The 15,075-nt window shown below is 57.8% G+C and overlaps 1 protein-coding gene across 2 annotated transcripts in view; it reads left to right on the top strand.

Moving 5' to 3' along the window:
- Positions 1–15,075, top strand: part of NEK6 (NIMA related kinase 6) — an 85,502-nt gene that overhangs the window by 46,743 nt on the left and 23,684 nt on the right. For both annotated transcript variants that reach the window (XM_060154380.1, XM_060154379.1), the window contains exons 3-5: positions 6,152–6,292; positions 7,670–7,732; positions 10,796–10,906. In XM_060154380.1, coding sequence (XP_060010363.1) covers positions 6,152–6,292; positions 7,670–7,732; positions 10,796–10,906 — 315 coding nt within the window. The remainder of the gene's footprint in view (positions 1–6,151; positions 6,293–7,669; positions 7,733–10,795; positions 10,907–15,075) is intronic.

Here is a 15,075-nt window from a genome sequence, read left to right as displayed (position 1 = left end):
CATTTGGAATTGAATCTGTAGCAAATGGGGAGCCCATTTGGGGTTTAAATTGACAAGGGGCTTGGGTTTTAGGTCACTGGTAGCTGGGGCCCGAGGCACAGGTTAGGTGAAAATAGGAGGTCACGTGATGCTTTGGCCTTAAATGGGCCCGACACAGGGAGGGAAGATGCCAGAGACTTCCAGGGGGAAAATCCAACTGCCCTTGGTAACTGAAGGGATTCGGGAGAGGGAGGTAGAGGACGTGGCCAGCCTGCTGGCATGGGGGCCGACGCTCTTTATGGTTTGTTTCCCTTCAAGTCTTTGCTTGTTAGTCGTTGGAGCTGGTTCCAGGTTCTCTCATCCGTGTGTTTAAGCTCAGCTTTCTCTGAGCTGGGTCAGTGAGGCTCGTCCTGGGGGAGCTACCACAACTGAGGTGACCTTAGGCTTTGTCATCAGGCGTCTCCCATGTTCCGGCGTCTTGCTCGCTGCTCCCGTGAGCTGATGGCACAAAGCTGAGTGTAGACAGACTTCCAAGCTGAGACAGTCACAGTGGTGGTTGTACCTACATTACAATGCCTGGCAGTTACCTCATTTCGTCCTCGTACCGACTCAAGAGAAGGAGACCTTATTCAGAGCTCCATTTTGCAGGGGAGGAAACCAAGATGAGTGGTAACTTGTCCTTTTTGCTGTTGAGGGGCAGAGCCCAGAGCCAGGGGTGGATCCAGGCCCTGTGGCCCCGCAGAGCATTTTCTTGCCACGAGGGCCGCAGGAGGGGAGACTGGCTTCGGGGACAAAATTAGCCAGATCGTGAAGAGCTGAGTGGGGCTGGCCTCGTACAGAGTCTGACAATATGGACTCTTTGTAAATCGCACCCTTCTTTCGTGCCACACGGATTTAAAGCACGTTGCTCTACACGCATGTACCGCATCCGTGAGAAGTTCCCTGCACACGATGTCAGATGTCTTTAAAGGTGAAACTCGTTTACAGGAAATGTCATTCTGATGAAGCGTGCTTTTTAAAATCATAGAAGCGGTTGCCTTAAAATTAATGATGCATTGCAAATATCAGGGAAAAAAGACCCATCCAGTGTAAAGATGATTAAAATTCAGGTCAGAAGTCTGACTTAGTCAGGCTAAATTTTTTAATGAGATTTCAGAAAATTAATTGGGTGAATGCATTTTTATTCTTTTAACATGGAATTTTATGCTCCTGTTTGAAAAAAAAAAAGGATTTGTCGATGACTGAGGCTTATTGTGGTTCAAACATTTTAAACTCAAATTAGCGCGGCGGGGGGAGCATTTGTGGCCTAATTTGATCTGACTTGGGGAAGAGAGCTGGGTCTCTCCACGCTTTCTGGGGTGGTCCAAGACACTCCCTCCCGCTGCTGTATGTCTGGTCGTGTCCTCCATTTCTTGGGAGGGTGCGATCGGGGCTGCAGGTGACTCAGGACCTCGGCCGCGTCATCGACTCCTGATCCCACCAAATTCCTCCTGCTGCCCAGGGAGTTGCTCCCAGAGGCTCCTCCTCTCTGAGATCGCGAGTCCTCCCCAGGCCTACCGCCACCTCCTCCCTGCCCCTCCACCCATCTCTTCTACCTTTTCGGGAGAGCTAAGGGGCTCCCACCCTGGGGAAGGGGGATGAGTAGGTCAGAAATGGCCTCTGGTGCCCACAGCACAGCCTAGAAAGGGAGGCGAGCCTGTTGTCTAGCACAGGCCCTGGGTGAGTGGCACAAGGTCGGTAAAGTCAGAAGCTGCAGGTACATTCACCTCACCACTTTCCTGTAGCCAGAGGATGTTGGGTAAATGAGCTCTCTGAGCCTCAGTTTCCTCATATGTGAAATGGGGCTGGGGAGACCTAAGTGAGATGGTGTACTTTAAACATCCAGCATGGTACCCAGCATCAGGGGTGTTAAGGAAATGGGATGTCGTTGATCTTATTCGTGTATTTTACAATTCATTTCAGGGAATTCCCCGGTGGTCCAGTGGCTGGGACCCCACGCTTTCACTGCTGTGGCCTGGGTTCGATATCTGGTCAGGGAACTAAGATCCCACAGGCCACGCGGCACGGCCAAAAAAAAAAAAAGAAGAAGAAGAAGAAACATTCATTTTAGTTTTTATAGCTAAAGAGCCTGGGGCTAGAAATATGCCCGGCACAGACCCTTGGTGGGGTGTGGACGGGGGTGATGATAATGACAGCTGACAACTCCCTGTGCTTGGGTCCCTGGGCCAGGCTCCCGCCAGGCCAGGCACACCCTGCCTCAGCTCATCCCCAGCCCCTGGGAAGTAGGTGCTGCCATTCTCCAGACATTCTACAACGCCAACGCGATAGTAATAATAACACAAACACGCGGCATTTCCTAAGTGCTGGGCCCTCTTCTAAGTGTTCACTCATTAACTTATTTAACCGCCAACAACCCTCTGGAGGGCGCGCTGACTATCTCAGTTGGACAGATGAGGAAACCGAGGCCCAGAGGGCTCACCGGGAAGTGGCAGAGCCAGGACTGGAACCCAGGCCTCCAGGCCCCAGCTTTAGTGTCTCAACCGACAGAGCCAGAGTGGCAGTCACCTCTCTGCCAACCTGGGCCCAGGGATTGTGTTTATTTTCCCCGGGAGGCAGCATGGGGTCCCAGACGTAACAGGGGACAGACAGTAAGCGTTGCATGAGCCATTTGCAGAAAGGCCATCGCCGTGTTTGCCCAGCAGTTTAGAGCTCCCCAGACCCTCTTGTCCTGGAATCCTCTGGGAAGTCCTGGGCTGGTGTTTCTAACATCCCCCATCATGGGTGACCTCTCTCTGATGCAGGAACAAGAGTGGAACTTGCCAGGGCCCACCCAGGAGGTGGGTGGCAGCAGGGAGAGGCCTGGCCTTTGGGGGCAAGAGCTCAGTTCAGCTTTTCTCCGAGCCCCTGAGTTAAATCGGGGTCAGGACTCTGCTGGCTCAGGCAGCTGCGCCCAGGAGCCCCGTGTCCCGCGGTGACCCCCACCTGAGCAGAGGCCCCTCTGGGGACAGGGCCCGGTCCTAACCCCTGTAAGGGCAGCAGAGGCCCCTGAGCCCCCTCACCGCTGTGCTGCTGCCCGGGTAACCTGCCCCCTCCTCAGAGCTTTCCTCTAATTAGGTCGAATGGGCTGTGACAGGAAATGCAAATCTGGGTCATCGCATATGCAGATGTGCAGGGGAGTCTCAGCGATGGTGGCTGGGAAGTTGCCTGCATCCTCTGGGAGCTTCCAGTGGCTGTGGAGCTGGGCCACGTGGCCTCTGGGGAACATCCTTGGGGTGGGTGGAGAGCACTGGGGACTGACCACTCGCCACGGAGGGAAGCAGCCCCACGTTGGCAGAGCCAGGCTCGTTAGTGAGCACATCCCCCAGACTCTTCACTGCCCCACGTCACCTGGCAGCGCAGCTGGGTCTCTATCATTAGGGAGTTCAAGTCCCAGCTCCCCACTGCCTGTGCCTCAGTGTCCTTATTCATAAAGTGGGATTAATAAGTCTTGTTTGGGCTTCCCTGGTGGCGCAGTGGTTGGGAGTCCACCTGCCGATGCAGGGGACGCAGGTTCGTGCCCCGGTCCGGGAAGATCCCACATGCCCCGGAGCGGCTGGGCCCGTGAGCCATGGCCGCTGAGCCTGCGCGTCCGGAGCCTGTGCTCCGCAGCGGGAGAGGCCACAACAGTGAGAGGCCCACGTACCGCAAAAAAAAAAAAAAAAGTCTTGTTTTCCAAGGCCGTTAGGAGACTTTAGTGCTGAGACCTGTCTAAGCATCTAGTACAGCAGCGGACGCACAGTAGGTGCCTAATACACGAAAGCCTGTCGTCGTTATTTTCAGGACCACGTGTGATCCCTCCAAGTGCCGAGAAAGCTCCCTTTTTCTAGGGTGTGTGATTTCAGCTGCACCCATAGAAGTGACAGTGGCTGTGTCACAGAGTCCCTTCTGCACCAGGCTGTTTTGGGTGCATTTCGTTGTGTCATTTGACAAACATGCCCTGAGCACTTGCTTCGAGTGGGTCAGAGCCTTAGTTCGAGGGGCAGAAAGGGGACTAAGACAGGGGCCCACTTGGTGAGGCCCATGGTGGGGGGATGGGTGGGACCCAGGTGGCTGAAGCAGGAGGTGCAGGCCTGGCTAGTCACAGGCTCTCAGAGGAAACGCAGAAGTGGCGTCTGAGTTGGGAGGCCACACAGCACCGGGTGAAGGGTATAGGCGAAGGGTGAAGGCTCTGGAGTACCCAACCCCGGGTTCAAATCCCCGCCGTTACGCGTGGTGGGGTCTGGAGCCTCCCCTCCGAGCCTCCGCTCGGTTTCCTGAAATGGAGATTGCGATGATGTCCGCTCGCAGGGTCCTGGGAAGCGTTCTGCACGGTGCCTGGCATGTAGTCCACGCTCAGTAAATGCATGCTTGCTCGTCTTAGGTGGACACGCAGCGTATAGGTAGGTCAGTTGCTGTGACGAAAGAACTTACCTGACAGAGACCAGCAGGTGCTGGTAAGAGCATCGTCTTCTTCCTCCGCCAGCCCTCCCTTCTGCTCGGGTCCCCGGGTGGAGCATCTTCAAATCTCTGGAGTCCTGGAGACTTCAGAGTCGGGTGGGCCCAGCTGTCATCTTGCTGAGGGAAGGAGGCAGCGGGATTGCGGGCTGTGAGGCTGAGTTCCATTTCTCACTCCTGGCAAGAGGGTCCCCGTTAGGGTCTCCTTGGCCCACGGCTGAGCCTCGGCCGGTGCAGAGGCAGTGAGTAGTTGCTCGGGGCCCCCCTGGCTTCCTCACTCCTGCCCTGCCCACTCCTGCCCGTAACATGACTGCAACCACTAAGTACCTACTGTGTGCAGGGCTCAGCGATCTCATGGGACCCTCACGGCCACCCTACTTCTCCCTTATAGACGAGGAGACTGAGGCACAGGGTGGCTTGTGTAACCGCCAAGGTCACCAGCCAGCGACCCAGGCTGATTGGCTCCACTGTCGGGGTTCCCAAGGCTCTTCCAGGGCCTACTGGTCTGTCGTTGGCATTCCTAGTAGGGAGAATTCCAGAACACAGCCCAGTGAAATACTTGATCTTCCACACTCTCAGATGATCTGGCCCAAGTCTGGAAGAGACATTTTTCACTTCAGAAAATTCAGCGGCTTATTCTTGCTGCAGTGGGGCTTTCAGGGTTCCTTGCCCCACCCCTGCTCCCCAGACTGAATCCTGCACACATTTCTGCACACCTACTATATGGAAGTCATCTGGCAACAACAGACACCCTTTCTTCATGCCACCATCCAGCTGGGGAGGGTCCCCAGTGTCAGTGATCCCCCGCCTGAGAGTAGCAGGAGGGAGGGTGCATCCCGCCAGGCTGACGTGGGGCATTCTCTCCCCCCCTTCCCCTCCCAGGGCCCAGCGTTGGCGCCCCCTCCTCTCCTCTTCCCGAGAGTACCTTTGCAGGTGTGTTTGTGTGTGTGTCGGCGGCGGGGAGGTCCCTGGCCACTGCTGCCTCACCTGTTGGCTCCATCCCTGGGCAGGTCCTACAGCTTAATCATGGCTTTCAATGCTGGCCCCTGAAGAGTCATCACGAAGTCTCCAGATTCTTCACGTTGCCATAAAGGAGGCAGTGTATCCAAAAAATGGGCTCAGAGCGTCAGGCTGCAAGTTTAACCTTCGTGTTCTCGTCTCTGTGATGGGACTGGCTACCCCGGGAAGGGAAGCTGCCGCTTTTAGGATGACTTGCAGGGTTAGGGTTGAGGTTGCACATGAAGGGCCCACAGGGCCTCCCCGTGGTTGTGTGACTTCGGTGAGTTGCTTCCTTAGACATTTATTGCACCTACTCTGCTGCCCGGCTCCACCGGGACAGAAAGGATTCAGGAGTGACAAAGGCAGGCGAGGCGCTGGCCCACAGAGCCAGCCTTCAGGGGGCGGAGACAGAAATGAGCAAAGGAAAAAGTGATCACATACTGAGGGGTGGTGATAAATGCTGTGGAAGAGATCACATCTGCAGAGTGGGGTCCTTGGCATCAAATGGAGCTGGTGTGGAGAGCGCCAGGGGGCGAGGGGGGCTCTGATAGTGGGGTTGGCAACCAGGGTCCCTCCTTCACCTTGTAGGGGCACTGCTGGAGCTCAGGAAGGGGCAGCAGCCCCCCGCCCCCCCCCCCACGGCTCCTGGCCCTCCGCTCTGCCTGGCTGGTCACCGATGCCCTCTGTTCCTCCCCTCCAGAGGCACCCGAACGCCCTGTCTTTTCGCTGCTCGCTGGCTGACTTCCAGATTGAGAAGAAGATCGGCCGCGGGCAGTTCAGCGAGGTGTACAAGGCCACCTGCCTGCTGGACAGGAAGACAGTGGCTCTGAAGAAGGTGCAGGTGAGCCAACAGCCCCATGGGGTCAAGACCACATGGCAGGAGTGGCTTGTGTCCGAACATTGTAGCTCTGGTCTAGTCCCATCTCTTCCCTTCCCTTCCCTCTCTCCCTCCCTCCCCCTCCCCCTCCCCTCCCCCTCCCCCTTCCTCTGTAAATGAGGGAAACTAGTGCGCATCTCACTCACGGGACTGTGGGAGAATCAGGGCGACGTGTCTTTGTGGAAACTCACTGTAAGCCATAAAGGAAAAGAAGAAGGAGCATGTGCTGAGCACCTGCTGTATACTGGATCACGCTGGCGCTCACGGAACTGTGACAGCACCCCTGTGGGTAGGGGTCATCATCCTCCCAGAGGTGGAAAACAACTCACGAGGGATGGAGGGAGCTGAGACTCAGATCTGTGGCCACTGACGCTTGTGGTCAGCTCTGGGCTTGAGTGCCCTGCCCGACCTCTGAGTCCCTCCTGAACAGAGGAGTGGGGTCGGACAGATGGGCTTTAGGCAGCAAAGCCCAGGCAGGAAGCTTTTCCATGAGAGCCACTGAGCCCGTCGGAACGCTGCTTTGCTGCAGGAACGGTCTTGAATCCTCCAGCAGAGCTTCCAGGGTCCCTCTATTTGCTCATTTACCTTAAAGAAGGAGATTAACAGTCTGGGCAGAGGAGGCCCAGGAGAGAGAAGGTAGCTGAGACACAGTCACAAGGTGGGGAGACAAGACGAAGACCCCCCGCCTGGAGCCGGCCAGCGTGGTCGCCTCCTTGTTGATCTGTGAGCTGCACGTGAGGCCTCTGATGGCCGGAGGAGAGACGGGCTCCTCTTTGTCTGCCAAGGAAGGGCTTACCCGGGTTCTCTTGGTGTTGGTGTTTAGTGCCAGGATGGGTTCTGTGGTGGGGCTGCTGCAGTGTCGCCCTCCTGTTTGTTCCTGTGAGTTAGAAGATGCTGGGAGGACCCACACAGTGAACACTAGGGGGGCTGGGGGCAGGGGGCGCATGCTGTACCCCCTCTTCTTACTCGGTCCACATGACGGTCCTGTGAGGTCAGGCTGTTGGCCCCATTTACAGACGTGAAGACTGAGGCTCCAAGCATGTTTCCTGCCACTTACCAGTGCACGACCTCAGCAAGTCACTGGGCTTCTCTGGACCTCAGTCTCCTCCTCTGTAAGTCGGCGACAGTAACTCCTGCCTCATGGGAGTTGCCCTGATGATTTGGTGGAAATTGGTCAGCACAGCACTTGGCACGTGGTGGGCACCCAGTAATACGAACTGTTGTCCTTACAGGGTTCCCTCGGCGAGGAGGTGGGAGAACCCGGACTGGGGTCCTGGGCCTCATGCCCCCTCTGGGGGTGCTGGGTTTTAACCACTCTTTCTCTGTTTCCTCTCACCCAAGATATTTGAGATGATGGACGCCAAGGCCCGGCAGGACTGTGTCAAGGAGATCGGCCTCCTGAAGGTGAGTGCCCTGGGCTGAGCGGGGGTCCCTCACTTCCTTGGGCCAGTCTGGGCCGCATCATGTCCATCACAGCCCTCAGCCCGTTAGCTTCAGAAACAGCATACCTGCGGGGGACAGCAGCTTGTTTGTTTTCTTGTGGCCTAGCAGGGACCCCGCCTCACCTCTGCCCAGTCCTCATTCTGCCCCCAGACTGGCTGTCCTTGTCCCACGTGGATCCTGGATGTGGCGGCCCGTGGACCAGGCTACTGGGGAAGGAGCGAGGGTGGGCATTGGGTTGAACTTCAGTTTGTCTGTCTCTGTCTCCCTCTCTGTCTCATCCTGTCTTTCCTCTCAGTCTCGTATTCTTGTATTTCCACGTGGTGACACGCACATCTGAATATTCAGCCACAGTGTGTTCTCTTTTCTTCTCTCCCATCCTCTTACTCCCCCCAGGAGATGCCCTCTGTTGGGGAGACGCAGCAAAGCCAGCCTGGGGCACTGGGTGGAGTTAACAGCCAAGCACGTGGCCCTGGGCTCTGGCTGCGGGAGGGGCCCAGGGCCCTTGAGCTGTCAGCCTGTTGGGCTCTTGCTAGGTCTCCCACAGGGAGGAGGCACAGTTGGGGATGGGTCTCCCCAGGGGGTAGCTGGTATGCCCGCTCCTCTGTGGGCGGAAGTCCTTGGTTCAGCCAGAGCTGGGCTGACTGGACAGGGTCATGTGAAGGACAGACGTGCAGGGGCCCATCTAAGGCGAGGGATGGTGGTGGTGTCTGTAGTCGTTCCTTTCCCCCTCCCCGCTGGCTTCCCCACTGGCCTCCTGAGAGTCAGAGATGACAGAACTTTCTGGACTAGACCAAGCCTGGTCTAAGGGCTGCTCTCTCCTGGGGATCCCGCCCTACTCCCCAGGCTTAAGGTTCAGTGTGGAAGGAGGGGGGCAGATTGTAGTGGCCTTGAATGCCACACTCAGGATGTGAGACTTGAACATGGGAACAAGAGGGGGGGCCCTGTAGTGGCTGCGAGCAAGGGGCCGTGGCCAGATGGGAGTTGTGAGCGCTCGCTGGGGTGGCCCCTGGCCACGATGGGTCCTGGGGGCAAGGCTGGAGGCGGGAGGCTTGTATCTATCACAGGTCCAAAAATACCCTTCAAATAACATTTTTAAAGTTTTACGAAATGGTCAAATTCGGGACCTGCTTGTGATGCTGGGAACTGATTACCCAGCCCTGGGGAACAGCTGTCATGATCACCCTGCCCTGTCTTCCCACTTGTGGCCAAGAACATGTATACTACTCACACGAGTGAGGAACTGTATGCGTGTGCACACTGAGCCAGGCTGTTCGGTTCCTGGGCGCAGAAGTGTGTGACCACAGCCCCTTTGGTGAGGCCGCCCCAGGTGGCGGGAACCCGGCCTTTCTGGGGGAGGGCGTTCTGACCCTCCCCCAGGCTGCAGTGCCGCCAAGTGCGGTCGGCCGTGGGCTTCCGAGGCAGACCCACCCCTTGCTCACTAGCGGTGGGGCTGTGGGCAGGCTGCTGACCACTTGGGGCCTCAGTTTCCTCATTTGTCAAAGGGGGTGATTGACAGCAGTGCTGTGTCTTCAGAGGTGTTGGTGGAATTAGTGAGAAGATGCATTGGAAGGACTCAGTGTAGCGTCCGGTCAGAGGCAGCCCTCGTTGCCATGGTTATAACCTCTGCCCCAAGGCCAGCCCCTTTCCAGAACTTGACCCACCTCCCCGGCCTGCCCGTGGAAGTCAACAGGATGTTCCAGGGCACGAGGTGTTTCCTACAAAACAGAGGGAAACACGGTTCTCGGAGGGGCCACTGGGTGACATCGTTCATACCGTTCATGCCAGGACCATTGAGAGGCTGCCAGGCGTGGGGCAGGAAGGCGATCCCTGTAGGAGCCTCCAGGGCTGGCTTAGGGAGAGAACAAGAGGCGGATGTGTGGCTGTGTGATGTCTGCCGACGTTCCCCTCATTTCAGAATCCAAGACTGGGTGCGGGGCGGCATGCAGCATAGATGCACGTCCCTTGCCCAGCAACCTTCTGGGCCTTTGGGAAAATGTGCTTTCAAGTGGCCTCTGGAGGGGAGCCCCTGTGGGCAGGCGACCATACTGTGGCAGAATATTTGCGTCCCCTGTGCCTTCCCCAGATCCTGGAATCGTTTTGGTGTAAACAGTTTCAGTTATAAGCAGTTGCCAGGGTCTCCTGTTAGCCAGCCAGGGGCTGACTTCCAGTCAGTGGGGTGCTGTCCTGTCTGGAGAACACACGGGCGATGGTGATCGGGCCAGAGGCAGGGCTCTGGCACTGAGCACCGCACTCAGGGCAGCTCTCACACCAGGAATGATTTTTTTCCCCAAGATTTCACAAAGAATGGGTCAGGGGCTTCCCTGGTGGCACAGTGGTTGAGAATCTGCCTGCTAATGCAGGGGACACGGGTTCGAGCCCTGGTCGGGGAAGATCCCACATGCCGCGGAGCATCTAGGCCCGTGAGCCACAACTACTGAGCCTGCGCGTCTGGAGCCTGTGCTCCGCAACAAGAGAGGCTGCGATAGTGAGAGGCCCGCGCACCGCGATGAAAAGGGGCCCCCACTCGCCGCAGCTAGAGAGACAGCCCTTGCACAGAAACGAAGACCCAGCGCAGCCAAAAATAAATAAATAAATTAATTAATTAAAAAAAAAAGTGGGTCAGAAATTGAGGAAGTGGGAAGGAAGAAGGAAGGAGACGGACACTTCTAAGTGCTCTGCGGGGTGCAGCGACGGAGCAGTGGGGGCCTGGCCCCGCCCTAGAGGGGCCTGGGTGGTGAAGAGGGGGGTCATTTCCACAGTGTCTAGTGAGTCTTAGCTCTGTGCAGTCACCATGTCAGACATTTCAAGGGTATCAGCCCCTGTAATCTTCACAACTTTTCTCCAAAACATTATGTCCATTCTGCAGAGGAGGAAACTGAGGCTCGGGGATGCAAAATGGCTTTCCCAGTGTCACCCAGGTCTGCCTGACTCCCAAGCGCAGGCCTTTCCCCCCAGATACCCCACCTCTCCAGCTGTATCGCCTCTCAGGGGCTCACTACTCCCTCTTTTTCTCTCTTCGGACAGCAACTGAACCATCCAAACATCATCAAGTATTTGGACTCGTTCATTGAGGACAGCGAGCTGAACATTGTGCTGGAGCTGGCAGACGCGGGCGACCTCTCGCAGATGATCAAGGTGAGGGCGCCTGGTGGGGGCCGGGTCGGGGGCCCCTCCTCCGACCGGGTTCCTCACTGCCCTGGCCTCAGGCAGAGGTGACCACTGCGGGACACTCAGCCCCCCTTGCCGATGCTCACAGGCCTCAGCTGTGGCCCCTCTCGGGTCCCACCCGCACTTGCTGGGAGAAGGCCAGCTATGGGCAGTGGCTCGTGGGCCACTTCTGCCTTGCAGAGGGATGGGGACAGAGCCCCATGGAGGTCGGACCCCAGCTCATGGAATCTGGGAAAGTGGCTATTGGGGCCAACTGGCTCATTTTATAGAAGGGAGAACTGAGCCCAGAGAGGCTGAAAGACTTGCCCGAGGATCCCACACGTGGGGACAGACCGGCACCTCTGGCCCAGGTCTCTACTTCCTGGCCTAGGGCCCTCCAGTGGACATCATCCCCCAGGTGACCTTCCTGAGGCCCCTCCAGCCCTGGAGAAGCATCTTCCTTCCCATATGATGGCTGAGGCTGGGGATCTTGGAGTGGTTGGGCAACTTGCCAAGTCTCACAAGCAGTCCCCAGACTGCCCCGTCCCCCTTGCCCCACCTCCTTGGGCCCAGGACCAGGTCCGCCTGAGTCTGCACTCGGGGACCATCACGGCTCCACTGATGGGCACCTACTGTGGGCCACAGCCCTGCCGAGCACATGCATCACTCACCAAGTCCACATCGTCCTTAGATAGCGAAGCTCAGAGAGGTTTAGTAACCTGCTTGAGGCAGCACAGCCTCTAAATGGGCCCCCCGGGCCTGAGCTCTCAGCTTCACTCATTGCTCCTTCCTCAAGGTTCTCACTCCCCTGCTGGCTAGACCCTCATCCACAGAGCGCTGTCGTGGGGTAGCATCGCCTCCCTCCCAGGAGCCCAGTCTGTCCGTGAGCCATGCTGGGCCACGCTCAAGCCCACACCCTGCTCTCAGTCACACTTGCAAACAGGGCCAGACATGGACTCTCTACCTTTCCCACCAGGCACTGGGGATTGAGCAGTTAATTGCCCGGCGCCTGCTATTCTGAAATTTGGCTCCTAGGAATACAGGCGTCTCTGGGAAGTGGCATTACTTGAGCTGTTATCACCTGTTTTTATATTTTCGTTGACATATTAATGCATTTGCAGGGACGTTAATCTCCACACAGATCCCTGGTGGAAACAGATGTGCTATATCACGTCTTACTTCTTCTTCTCCCCCCCCACCCCCGCCCCACTTTGTTTCTCCTTCCCATGCCATTCTCTCACAGAACACGCATGCCTCCAGCATCCACCGTGTGCCCACCCCCATGCTGAGACCTAGGGATGCTGCTGGCGGGGCAGTGCCCTCAGGGAGCTCACCTTCCAATGGGAGGGCAGGGCTGTGAACAAGCAGTCATGAGCTGCCATGAACAAGCCAAGTTCAGGGTCTGTGGGAGCCAGGGAAGGCTTCCTGGAGGAGGTGACACATGAGCAGAGACCCATGAGGGGTTACCCGCAGCCCAGAGGCAGAACAGCTTGTGCCAGAGCCCAGAGGGATGGAAACCCAGGGGTCCACAAAGTACTTTGGTCCAGGAGAGCACTGGGCAAGGGGAGGGGTGGAGAGCGTGAGGCGGAGGGTGGTCAGACCAACCAGGGCTTCATATGCAGGCTTAGGATTTGGAACCTTGCCCCGAGGTCAGCAAGAAGCTTCCTGGGACTCGTGGTGCAGAGTAAACACGATCAGCTTTGTGTTCTGGAAGAAGGACTGGATGCCCAGTGGAGGGAGGGGCGGGGCTGGGGGGAGAACAGCGGGAGGAAAGACCCTGGAATATGGCCTGTGGTGAGGGTGCTGCACCCTGTCAGCCCCAGTGGACCCCAGACCCCCTCACAGCCTCTCAGTCCATGGAGTGGGGCTGGAGTCAGACAGTGGGGTAGGGGGTGCTGGGCAAATTACAAATCCCTCCCCTCCCTGAACCTCAGTTTCCACCCCTGTCCCGGGGGCCTCACAGGGGACGGCCGTGTAGGAGCTGCGGGACCCGGATGCAAGCTTCTTCCAGCCAGGAGAGACAGGAGGGAGGCACGTGGGTGTCCAGCACCCTTTGTGCCTGGCCTGGGGTGGGGTGCCTTCCCTTCACCACGTGCCCCTTCCCAGACTTCCCTGGGGCCAACCCTGGCTCAGGGTTCAAGTCGGTCACTCACCCCCTGGGTTTCTGGGGGCAGTGGCCCGGCTTCCGGGCGCCTCAGGCCCTCCTGTCCCGGGAGCCCTTCTCCTCACCCGGCCTGGCACCTCCCCTCCCTCGGTCACGGGGCCCCTCACCCTGCCCTGCCCCTCCCTGAGCCTGTTCCCCCTGCTGTGGCCCTTCACCTGCAGAGCCTGGCTGGGTGCTGTCCCCAGCAGGCGGGACAGGCAGGGCAGGGCAGTAGAAAGACCCTGGGCCCAGAGTCAGATACACCTGCTGGATGGCCTTGGACGGGTCCCTGTGCCTCAGTTTCCCTGTCTGTAATGCACCCAGCACAGTGCCTGGGGCCTGGTAGCAGCTCGGTTTCTCTGGCCTTTCCCACTCTCTAGCCACCTCTGGATTTTGAGGGGAACAGGGGCCTTGCCAGGGCTCAGTCTGGGGCCATACCAAGGTCTGGCCTGGGAGGCCACTGGCCAGCAGACCCTGAGTCCCCAGGGCCCCCAGCCTCAGGGGCCAAGCAACACCACCAGGGCCATGGTGCCGGCATTATTTACAGTGGATGGCGAAGCCGGGAGCTGCTGCCAGCCCAGAACCCCCCGAGACTCTGCGCATTCCTGCTAAATGTCACACACACCAATAGGACGTGACATTTAGAAAGTCACGGCTCACAGCCGTGCACATCTCCACTTAAATGCTCTAATGAGGATAAGCTAACATCATGGCATAAATAACACCCCTGCCCGGCCCACTGCAGAGGTCTGGGGTGGCCCAGGAGGGATGGGGGTCCTGTGCTGGGGGGTCCGTGCCAGGAGCCTGGGGCAGATCACATATGAGGCCTTCTCCGAGAATGGAGCCTCCTGGGGCTGCAGTGCCAGGCCAGGGGCTCCGCTGTGACTGTCCCAATGTTGGAGGGGCCCACATCCAATCCCAGCTCTGCCGCCCCTGCTGGGTGACCCTTGGCAAGTGACTGAACCTCTCTGATCTTGATCCTTCATCAGGTGGTTACTGGTGTCCTTAGAAGTGGGTTAAGAACTTGGGTTTCCCGAGTGGAAGGCCTGGGGTTGAGCTGTTGTGACTCTGCCCCTTACTAGCTCCCATGTGGCCCTCAGTTTCCTCATCTGTGAGATGGGTGCAGTCATCCCTGTGTGGGGCCCAGCACAGACACTGCATGTGACATGTGCCTAGCAGAGGTTCGCTCGGGTCCCACCTTCTACCCCATGCCCCATCCCAGGCTGGGAGTGTGTCCTGGGTCCCCGTCTTCCCTGTGCCAGCTCGGCTGCCCTGACAGAGGGGCCGAGGCTTCTCCCCTGGCTGCTTTGGAAAAAGATGGTTGCTCTGAAGGGCACAAAAGCCTGGGTCCAAGGTACCAGCGTGTGAGTCATGCCCCCCGACCCGCACAGGCCTGGCTCACAGGAGATCCCCCAGAGGGATGCTGATCTGAACAGCGGACGAGGGCACGTTCCCAGTTTACTTCTTCCAGGACCTCTGGTTACTTACAGCTCCCTCCGTGCAGCCCGGGTTGCTTTCGGTTTTTTGGTTTGTTTTTTTTCTGGAGCATTATGTGTGATTTTCCAGGCAACAGAGTAGGTTTTGCCTGTCGAAGCTGAGGGGGTCCATTTGAGAATGTCAAGCTCGCTTCCTTGAGGTTCTCGCCATGCTTGTTGATGGTTATGTGTGCTGGGGTTCGCTGGCTCCAAGGAGGGGAGCTGTGATTGAACCACCAAGCGTGTCTTGGGTGTCCCCATCCTGGGCCAGAGCAGGGCCAGGGCAGAGAGTCCACACCAGTCACTCCTGCAAGGAACTCCCTGTCGGGCAGTGGGAGGACATGGGTGCGTGTCCAGGAGATTCCAGGGAAAGGGTGATTGAGAGTAGCCTTCAAAATGTGGTCCGGGGGGACTTCCCTGGTGGTCCAGTGGATAAGACTCTGCGCTCCCAATGCAGGGGGCTCAGGTTCAATCCTTGGTCAGGAAACTAGATCCCATATGCATGCCGCCACGAAGATTCTGCGTGCCACAACTGAGAC

Source organism: Lagenorhynchus albirostris, chromosome 7, assembly GCF_949774975.1.
Source record: "Lagenorhynchus albirostris chromosome 7, mLagAlb1.1, whole genome shotgun sequence".
Classification (NCBI taxonomy): domain Eukaryota; kingdom Metazoa; phylum Chordata; class Mammalia; order Artiodactyla; family Delphinidae; genus Lagenorhynchus; species Lagenorhynchus albirostris.
Note: the sequence above shows the minus strand (reverse complement) of the source record. Positions and strands in the feature narration are given on the sequence as shown.